The sequence below is a fragment of the Morone saxatilis genome, unplaced genomic scaffold (genome assembly GCF_004916995.1).
Source record: "Morone saxatilis isolate NCDOM2014 unplaced genomic scaffold, NCSU_SB_2.0 Contig20, whole genome shotgun sequence".
NCBI classification, from domain to species: Eukaryota; Metazoa; Chordata; class Actinopteri; family Moronidae; genus Morone; species Morone saxatilis.
This window is the reverse complement of record NW_023339763.1, coordinates 18,867,156-18,878,275: the sequence shown is the minus strand read 5'-3', so window position 1 is coordinate 18,878,275 and position 11,120 is coordinate 18,867,156. Positions and strand designations below refer to the sequence as shown.

General features: G+C 41.6%; 1 protein-coding gene across 1 annotated transcript in view; it reads right to left on the bottom strand.

Annotated features, from left to right (window-relative positions):
- kif4 (kinesin family member 4) overlaps window positions 1-6,569 on the bottom strand; it is a 15,738-nt gene extending 9,169 nt beyond the window's left edge. Inside the window, exons 1-6 of the mRNA XM_035667292.1 lie at window positions 6,378-6,569; window positions 5,377-5,521; window positions 5,106-5,220; window positions 4,726-4,922; window positions 4,487-4,576; window positions 4,148-4,314 (exon numbers count right to left, since the gene is read on the bottom strand). Of these exons, the coding sequence (XP_035523185.1) occupies window positions 4,148-4,314; window positions 4,487-4,576; window positions 4,726-4,922; window positions 5,106-5,220; window positions 5,377-5,499 (692 nt within the window). The 5' untranslated portion in view covers window positions 5,500-5,521; window positions 6,378-6,569. The remainder of the gene's footprint in view (window positions 1-4,147; window positions 4,315-4,486; window positions 4,577-4,725; window positions 4,923-5,105; window positions 5,221-5,376; window positions 5,522-6,377) is intronic.
- Window positions 6,570-11,120: the final 4,551 nt, after the last annotated feature.

Here is an 11,120-nt window from a genome sequence, read left to right as displayed (position 1 = left end):
GGGTTGTGAAGGCCCTCCGGAGGCGACTCTTTTACCAGCGATGGGGCGTGGTTCCTGTTTAAATGTTTAGAGGTGTGACAGCGATTGTAGCTTTACAGTTGCACGAAACAGGTGAGACGGGCTTGGAGAGAAGGATATTATTGGATCACTTGTGTGGTGAAGGACAAGGACATGGTTTACTCCAGGGTTTTTTGATTGTTAAATCATATATATGAGCAGTTTCATTATGTTTATAAAGAAAAGGGCGAAAATGTGCTGTTTACTTTGTAAATGTTAGCACTGGCGAAATCTCATATCAATTCTTTAAAGCATAAAGAGGAACCACCAATGATCAACGTACTGATGAGGATATATGTGCTGAATTTTTGCTGCTTTCCCAGACACTCCGGGGTCCATTCCTCTTGCGCAGCCATAGACATCGATGGAGCGGCGATTGGCCTGCGCCTTCAGTTTTTTAGAAACAAACCAAACCATTAGGCACATGAAGTTCACTTATGACATGGTATAAATTTCAAACCGTCGCTCCCCGGAGCTCCACACACTGTGGTTCACTCGCCTTACATATGTTCTTAGTTGAACAACAAAACTTTAGTATTATCACATTCAATTATAACCAATGAATCAGGTTTAGTCGATAATAAGGAAATACATGTTCAAGTTGCAGAGTTTTCAGATTTAGGTGGCACGATGCTTTGTTCTTTGATGCTTAGAGATGTGAGAGCCGTAATTGTGTACTTAAGCTCAAGATGATGTCTGGGGCGGTTGCCTCATACCTCAACGTTTCCGTTCAGAGTTCCTGGGTCTCTGTGTTCTCCAAACTTTTCTCGCAGGAGAATTCCAATGTACCAGTCTGAAGATACCGGCAGGGACAAGAGAGTGTTGCTCAGGTATGATTTCATTGCAGCGTCGAACAAATCAAGACAGCTGATCACTTGAAGCCTCATGGCTTCCATGCTTTGTGAAATTTACGGTCATTGGGTGCTGCAGTTGTTCCCTTATGCGTTTGTAGTTTTTTCATTTGTTGTTCTGTCTTATAAAATAAGAAAAACACCTTTGATAAAAAATAATGGTTGCAAAAAGAGCGATGGTAGACATTTAGCTGTCATTGACAGTTTTTGTTTTGTTTTTTGTTTACTAGTTTATGTTTGCATTTTTATGCAATTTGGATTATTTCTCAATGATCTGTTTTCCAGCCCATTTGCTACCAACACAAAACCATTTGGGCTAACTTGTCGTCATCAGTTTCCATTCAGCTTTTCAGCGCTGTTGGAGGAAGGATTAGAACATGTTTTTAAAGGTCTGGCTCCAATTATGTCTTCTAAACATGAAGGCGAGGGGTCGCTGTCCGCGGGGCTCAACTCGGCTCCGCTAAGTTTATTGTTTAGTCCTGCAGACGCGCTGGTTACTTTCACAGGCTTACTGGAGTTCTGTGCGCTGGCTGAGGCCGTGCTGTAAAGAAGGGACTGGAGTACCGTTTGATCGGGCTTTTGTTATGTCTAAATAGGTCCCTGGATTGCATCCTGGCTGGCACGTCGGTTTTTGGAAATTTACTCTCCTATACCCAATCATCACCGGAGGCTACTCTTCACGGGCCGTTGGAAGTAGCAGTCACTTTGCAGTCCTGACCTAGAACAAGTGTATGGAATCAGGACACTTAGTATTATTTTAATTTTAAAATGGAAGGAGTTAAGGTGGGTGGAGCATACAATTTCTGTTCTTAACAGTGAATGGCGCTGATACGACACAAACATTCTGCATCAGACCTTACCAGGAGAGAGTAAATGAACTACATTGTTTACATTGGACGCATTAGTTAACATACCTCGTCAAATGGCCCAGGTCTTGAAATGTGATTAGTGCGACGCGGGGGTCAACTGACAAAAGGATTTGTGTAACCTGTTGTTCAAAGCTGCGGTATTTTTGCAGCCTATCGCGGGTCACAGTTGACCGATGGTTGTTTTCAATCTTTGTGTATTTTTTTTGTTTTTTTTTACTGTTTAGTGTGGTGTTATTGTTTTCTCCTTCCTTGTTTGAGTCTTGTTGTCCCTGACTTGATTGTTATTCATATAGTGTTTTGTTTATGTCTCTAATGAGTCTATTATCGATACACATTTCAATATTATCGGCGTACTGATCTGTCTCCTGTATTTTATACATGACCTTGCTGTGCGACCCAACCCGCCCTTTGTTTTCTGATTCGGCCAGTTAGACATGCTGCATCTTCGTTGAATGAAACAAATAACAAAAGTACACAGCTGATAGGCTCCGCCTGCGATTCCGTTTCGCAAGTGTTGACCAGCAGAGGCACACGATCACACGTGTGAATTGGATGCGATTCAAGTGGGCGAGCAGCAAGTCGAAATACCACCAGTTTCCAAGGAGAAGCCAGACTGACTTTACTGACATCGAACGCGCTGTTTCCATTTATGGATTTGTATCATGTTGTGAAGGGTCCTTGCACGGGTGAGGGAAGATGACTCAGACTACTGTACTGATGGACCACTAGATACTTTGAACGACATCGAGAAAGCTCAAAGAGGGCCTTACCTGTTGTGCAGGGCGTGCCGGTGGGGGGGGGGGGGTGAGCTTGGAGTTCGGGTTGTAAGGAACAAAAGGCCTTTTTTCTTGCTTTCATGGCCGGAGGCCACGTGTGTCACATTCTACCAGAAGAGCAAGAGTAGGCGAGTGTGATGGTGAGTCTGCGCTGGCGGGATGAAAATGCGAGACGACTGTCCGAAAGACAGATGGTTGCGTTGATGTCTCGGTGCGGGGAAGCGAGCACGCGCCTCTCGCGAGATTGGACGCACGGAAGGAGGAGCAACGTGCGCATCGTATGTGAGCTATACTATAACGGTATATGCGTAGTCGACGTGGAGTTATATGCCTCGCACCCATGTATCAGACGAACGGACCCCGGAGCAGAGGGATTGCAAGATTGTCTAATGCAGAGTACATGAGGGGTGTGGAAGAATTTTAGCTGCCCCTGTAATGCAGTTCCTTCGCTAGTTGGTTTTCTTTTGGCCTCTTCGGAACCAGCCAGATCCACCAGGTGGGAAGGTTTGAAGCGGAGCGAGACTGGAGGGCTCGGCTCTGCGACAAAGACCGGTTACCGTACAATTCAAGACTGGGTAGAAGACTTTGTGGGACTGGCAGGGAGCATTGTTGTAATTTCATTAAGTCGCCAGCACAATGGGGGAAATTCACTTGTACGCAGGCATTTTGAGTGGAAGATAAATAAAATAATACCTATATGAAGCTATTCTATGGTGGTAAATTGGAATACAGAAACTACACAATGATCAGTGGTGCAGTTGTTGTAGTTGCAGCGACAGGGATGGGAGAACGCTGGCGAATCTTCGCTTCCTACACCGGTAGAGGTGTAAAGCAGTCTGGCGTGCTGTGAGGGGCTCGGGACCCCCAGTTATGCTAGGGGTGAGAGTGTGGTCGCGATGATTGGAGTTTGGATCAGGTTTGATGGATACTTCAGCACTTTAGAACACCTTAAATTCGTGTTTGGGCCTCGCGTTGCAATGAGGGATGAGGAGCGATAAACTTATTTGATGAAGCTGGTTGCAAGTAAAGTCCCAGTCTTTTGAAGTTTTTTGTAACTAGTTTACCCGCAGGGGAGAAGAAACGCGTTTTGTTACGCAACAAAGTGTTACTCTTTTTGATATTTAGTTTTAAACAGTATTCAGTAAGAAGTCTGACGCAGGGAGACTATTTGCGAAATTTAGACTTAATGTGGACCTATAGACCTTTGTCTATTGCAATGTATTTGGACTTTCACTAGATGATGGACCCTGTTTATGAAAATGTACTTTATAATTTCAGGTTCCTCTACGAAGATGAGCTGTCCCTCAATATCTCTGTAAAAGCTTTTTTCATCACTTATCATACAATACACAAACATCATCAACTGTTAATCAGCACTGGTTAACCTGAACACATTATTCCTACATATACAAAGCAATCAGATTTAATAAAGATGTCTTTATGATTTACGTTTAGCACACTACAGACAGCATTTTGCATGTTTATCACTGTGAGTCATTGTTAAAGCTTTGCTATGCGACACTTAAAATGTTGTGTGTTGAGGTTAAGGGAGACTTTTATTAGCCAAATATATGAGAGAAAACACCAAACTGACTTGTCTTTGCCTCTGCGCTGCTCCAGTGTGATGGTGAAGATAGCATGTGAGCGGGAAGAAGCAGCATTCATTGCCGTGGACCCCACGGTGCGAGCAGAATTTCCAAGCTCCAGACAGCCCACCATTTCTTGGGCAGAGAACACCCGCCTCTCAGTTAAACCCACAATCTGGAAAACAGCAAATTTTCAACCAAATTAAATCTGATGCACTATATTATATTTAAACATGCACTGACTTAAAAAAAGGTCTCACTAATACAATGTATGAAAAAAACAGGTATAAAATTAGACACAGATGCAGTTTAGTGACATTTATCTACTTTAACTTTACTTCACTCACCTTAATGCCATCTTTAGGGTCTTCTCGAATGCTGAGGGCCGGTTTATCTTTAGATGCACACAGCAGGTCCAATATATCTTCATTATAGATCTACAATCAAAAGAAAGACGTTTAACCAAATTACTTTAAAAAGGCCATCGTAGAATGAAATAACATTTGCTGGACGCCAAGGAACACAATAAATGTCTACATGACATAAAAAATGATCTACACATTGTAAACAACCCATGTCCACCAACCTCCAGGTAAGACACTGCCAGACAGAATTCACAGTCACTGTCGGTCCTCTTCTCCCTTTCCTCAAAGATCCTTCTGATGACTCGTGGAATAACTCCGACTGAAGGATCATTTTCTTGAGCTGATGTGTATGTTCCTCCCATGGAGAAGGTCTTCCCTGAGCCCGTCTGTCCGTATGCAAGAACTGTGGCATGGTAGCCTACAAATTTCATAATTAGTTAACATTTTTAATTTAATTATATTTTTCCAATGAATGTACAATCATGTGATTTTCAGTTGAGTGCAAGTACAGCTTCCACTGTAGTGTCCTTCAGCAAGACCACAAATAAACAGCTCTTAAGTCACAGAACGCCCAGAAGGGGGTAAAAACAGATATAACTACCTTTGAAAAGCCCATTCAGTAAGGCGGACACAGCCGTATTGAAGACTTCTTCTTGTTCAGCCGTGGGATCGAATACGTAATCATAGGTGAACGCTTTCTCTGTGCCAACAATCACCTGCAAACAAACAACACTTTTTACACACACAGCGTAGTGATTTTAAAGACCACATTATATCCACAAGCATACAGTGGACTTGGTACAAAACGATATTCTCAAGCAGACAGAAAAACATATAGTATATATTGTATGTAAGTGTTGTTGAGCACAGACCTGTTGCTCCCCCGGCACAAAAGTGAGACAGCACTGACATCCCTCATTGATTTCTTTAGGTACCAACGGGCGACATCGCAAGGCAACCCGCACTGGGATCACCTTATCATCCTCATTCGTCATGATGCAAGACTCCAATATACACCTGGGAACAGAAGGTCATCATAAAGAAGTCAACTAATATCAGTCCAATAATGTGGCACGGTAACACGTCGTCAAATATTTTGCCTGGACAGAAGAGACAACACTTAAATGAAACCACGTTGACACTGACTGCTACGGCAGATGTTGAGATACAGTGGTTCTCATCCTCATAATAAAGGGATTTTACAGACTTCATGAATACTGGAGGAGGATTTGAGATGAATTTCAGAAAAGATCTAAGCAACAGTTAATGCTGACTTTTCATTGTTTGATTCCAACAAAAAGACATTAAAACCTGACAGAAGTTAAAATATATTAACCCATGACATCCCTATATTGAATCATACTGAATTTTGTGATCTTAGTACATTATGGTCAAATGTCATATCCATGTGTGCGGCATTATGTGCATTACTTGGACAAGTGTATAAATATCTCATCAACAGACACAATGTGCTCAGAGAATACACCAATCTCATGTGTCAGTGGTTGTACGTGGTTAAATATAAACCTTCAATTACAATATGCCTTGAGAGTAATGTAAACTGACTGACTGACACTGTGGCGAGGATTATAGCAGTGAAATGAATGAGAAAATCTACCCTAAAACACAAATGTACAAGTGTAGATGAGTCTCCACAACACGTCAGACACTTCACAGTTGGTTCACCATGATCCAACACAATTGAGCGGTTTTTATTGAACCGAAAACAATATCGGTGGGCAGACTAACCGTGTTCAACCAGCTGACGGACGATGGTTAACTTTAAATCAAAGTCGGCGTCAGTTTACCGTTAAACAAAGTTAGCCAGCTAGCTGAAGTTATTAGCAAGACGTTGCCATTAACGTTAAGTTACCTTCTCACGTTTCCTCCAGTGCCGACGTTTAAATATCACTGCATTCAGCGGTTCTGCTGGACAATGGCCCGCACTAATATCGGATACTCTTAATAATAAGTCTTCACTTGCTGCGGTTAACTACATTACCTTTAGTCCTCCGCCGTGCTGGCCGCAGTGTGTATGAGCTTAATGTTGTTACTGCCCGCCACTTTCAAACTCCAGCTCCTCCTCCTCACTCTTCTTCTACTGCAGTCTGCGGCAGCGTCACTGACCTCTACAGGACAAAAGGAAATACACAGTATGTGTGCGACGCCTCAACAAAGATCTTTTAAATCACTAATTACTGCCTCAAGGAGCCACCGTAATCATGTCTCCTCAACACACATGTATGCAGCTCTCATTCATTGTTACTATTTTCCTCCCCTACTGAACCTGTGTCTTCTTCACTGCGATAACCGAGTTTCTCCCAGTTTAGGTTTTTTGGTGCATTCACTTCAGTGACTTGATATATTTGAAATAGCGGGCAGTAAAAAATAAATAAAATCATAAAGACTTCTGTGGTTCAAAGACTTAAAGGGGATTTATTAATGAATTATTAAAACAGATCATCCAGTCTGTAAATGAGTCAGCATTCAAATGTCCGAGTGAGCTGAGGACATATCCAATAATGTATTAATAATTCTTTAATGAACCAAATTGCAATATTTTGTATGGCTGTGAGAGTGATCAAATTTTTATGTATACTATGGTGTTAATCAAATCCACCTGAATTCACCTACTTACCATATAATGCCACAATTGTGAAAGCAGGAAAACAACGAGGGCAATTATACATCTCAGTCCAAGATGACCAATATTACAAAAGAACCAAAACCAGTGTGTGAGGCAGAGTGAAGAGAGCGAGCATCAAAGCCATGCTGTCGTGGCAACAGCACGTGACTCAATAATTGTGTTGATAGTCATGCCAAGTTAAGACATAAAAGCCTCAGGAGGGATTTTTTTCCCCCACTTCAAGATAGGTGCGAATCGTGAAGGAAGATACGGCAGGAGGGAAGCTGAGTGGGTGACATGACATCCCTGTTGATGAGATGAGTTTTCAGCCTACAATGGAAAAACGGGGAGTGACTCGTCTGTTCTGGCTGGAAGAGAAAGGTCATTACAATGGGAGCCAGAGGGGAAAACAGCTGAGTCCAGATAAAGTGATGACAAGGTTTCTGCATGGAAGACAGAGCTAAGCAGGCAGTATAGGGCCAGAAGTGAGAGAAACGGACTCATGCTGAATTTGTGTGCTTCTGATGAGCTGCATGAATATTTCCAGAAATTCCTCGGGAAGATGAGTGCCACCAAAGGGGTTCTCTGGCATCCAAATTTTGTCCCCGCCAATACATCAGAGGATTTATTACATGTACACATTACACAGCACTGTTGTACTGTAATTCGGCACTATGCAATCCATGACCTTTATCAACCTTGTGACCACTGGGAATTGCAAAAACATTGCTAGAGCTCATCCACTCCAACACAGATGTCTGGCTCAGCCTCCACCCTTCCTGTGACGGAGGCTACATACAAACAATGATGTCACATTTTCACTGTATGAATGACTGATCCATCCAGATATGTGCTCCTATCTGGAGGTATTAAATGGACTTGTCCTACATGTCGCAAAATGTTGTGATAAAATGTCTTTTAATGCTAACTTATATAACCATTGTATCGATTATTTATCATCCATTACTGAGCAGTTGAAACCACAAAGATAATAATACGCTTGAAACTCCAGTGGGTGGACGGATTGTGTGCCAAAAAACATGAGGTTAGCCGACAATAAGTGATTGTTTTGATACCCAGAAATCTCAGCAGGAGGTTGGAGAAGTAGTCATTGATATTGATCAAAGCCCGGCTGATAGGCCTAAAGAAAATATATGCCACAGGGAACTAAAAAATATCAATTCAGTCCCATTCAAAATACACTTCTATTCAACCTGGAGGGGTGTAGCACATACTGCGTTTTTATCTAATCGTTATGTCATTATTTTATTTTCTGACTTTTTGAAGCACCTTTGAAGTTTCACTGAACGTTCTGTTATTATCCTAAGTATGGCTCACTCTCTGTCCTCATTCAGCTATACTGTACATGTAGTCTCAGAGGCGAGTGAGTCCTGCCACTGCGGGAAATTCCTAATAACAACATGCCAGATTGTCTCTGCTCCCAAGAATAGAACAGACAGTGAATGAATGGAACAACCCAGTCTGTTCTCTCCACATATATTCACTAAATGATGATTGTGCATGTGAGAGTTTTTTTTTGAATGGGATGACTATAATGCCAAAAACAACGCTTTCCGCTCCACCAGCTGAGCTTACCCAAAGCCATCTTGACCTTGAACGGCAGTGCCCACTCTTATACTGCAGCCGGAATGGGAGGAAAATTCTGCTTGCTTCCCTATTTCCTGTTGTAGTTTCCACAGATAATCTTCATGGGGTGGATTGCATTGCAATGACATCACCCATGCCTAAAATCAAACGGTTGCATGAGTGGGTTTTTTGAAGAGAATACCCTCTGTTCAGCTGCTCTAAGCCACGTGTACATACCAGCTTTATGCTCTACTAAGCTAAACGTTCTATAATGGGGTTTCCCATTAACAGTGAAAAATGTGATCAAAAGAACTGTCTGAGAAGAAGTCTGCTGCATATCAGTTAATTAGAGTGGATTTGAGTATTTTGCTGAGGAACTTTATCATTTAAATATTAGCAAGATTAAATCACCCCTTGCTTAAATTCCATCAGAGCTGATTAATTTATAGACTTCATGACTTTGTATCATATCATACATCATATAATACGACCACGACTGAGGGCATTTTCCACATAATTCTGTTGACTTATATTCTAACGTAGAATGAAATGCAAGCCTTGGCAGTTTCTGCTTTCATAAAAAGAATAAATGGGATATTTTACAGTGACTATTTTAGTCTACACTGTAAACAATGCCCTTTTTTAACAGTTTAAATAATCTCAAAACAACCTACATGGAAAGTCATATGACGCCACTGCAACAGCATTTACATGAATTTATTACTGGACAGTAAAAATGTGAAAGATGCGGTGCAATGATTTTCAAGGGCTTTGCTGTCTCTTATCATTTCTATATAAATGTTATGATGAATACTTGCCTCATCTAGAACAAAAATAAGGCGATAAGTCACCACATCAGGTTCTGTAAGACCTACATGTTTTCTAGATTCACTTTCCAAGACAGAAAGTTAGACAATTAGACAGAAAGGGAAATCATTCATGCAGGAGAATGACTGTTCACTCAAACCCTTGCTTAAACTAAAATGATTTAGCCTAATGTGTACTTAGTCTGCCCAGGCAGGGAGGCCTGTTACCAGGAAAATGCTCAGTCGATATCCACAAGAGCCAACCATAATTAGCTGTACATTTTAAAACAAGCTTGAAGCGTTATGCTGAGTCAGTCATGAGGCACTTTATGGGAGGGGCACTGCTTTCTGCTCTGGCTCAAATGATAAACTCATGTATGTCTGGACTTGACAGCAAATGGGGGTAAAGTAAAAGTAAATGGCCACTGAACACATATTAACCTTAAGATAACTTTAATATGAGCACAAGCACTTTTTTGGAGCTGCAATATTGCAACATTCAGTTTCACTAGCACTAGTCCTGTTAAGAGAATCAACATCACACATAAAGCAAAAAGCACTGAGGATATTACAGGCTACTTTCAACTTTATCATACCCACCCTGTTCTCTACTGTCAGCCAGGGAGCTCCTTCCTCTGAGATGAGGTTTGAAGATTGTTTGGACACTATAAACTGTTTAGACCCAAAGCACGCAGCTTACATTTTAATTTTGGACCATAAGCCTTGAAGAAGGGTGAGTAATAATCAGATATATCTGTCCAAATACATTTCCCATGAATTCAATTGAATAAGTATAAAGAAACAACTGTCAACATAATTTGTAGCTTGAATCTGTATTACAGAGGTAAACTCTTTCCAGGCTGACCTCTGCTGCCCCCTTTATTGCCTCAAACCTGAGTGTAGGTATATGTAGCTGATTTCAGATATGTATTTTGAATTCATGTCATGTGGAGGAAAACACACCCTCAAATGAATTTCATAATGTCTACAGGTTTTATTCAGATCTTCGGCCCCCTGCCACCCACCCAGGCTATATTTCACTCACTTTCATTTTCCCGCACACTCAGCCCAGCATCTTGAGTCAGGGTGTGGTTTCCATCAGCTGATCCTATGATGTTTATTAATCACTGACATTTAGACAAGGGTCACTGCTCTCTTTACTGATGTATTTCTGACTAAAGGTTCACCAAGAAATAGGAGTGCTGAATGGGAGTGGAGTTGAGGAACGGGGGGCCAGACAGGAGACAGTATTTATATATTTTTACTGTTTCAGGGACCCGGCCAAGCTGTGGTCAGGAGGAACAGAATTTCTACCAGCTGCCATGAACCCAGACATATGATAAATACAAGATGTCATAGTGAGTTGGGATAAAAAAAAAGCCTAAAATGTCTTGAATAGGAAGTACATGTGCAACCTTTATCTGAACTCAAGGATAAATCACCTCAGTGAAATACAGACAGTGACAAATCAGTTCCCTTCACAGCATTGTCACCTAATGTAAAGTCCAGAGCAGACAGACCCCTCTCTGTGCCTCTATGCCTTTAGGGATACCGATACTTTTTTCATGCACGCACGCATACAAGCGTATGAACGTCG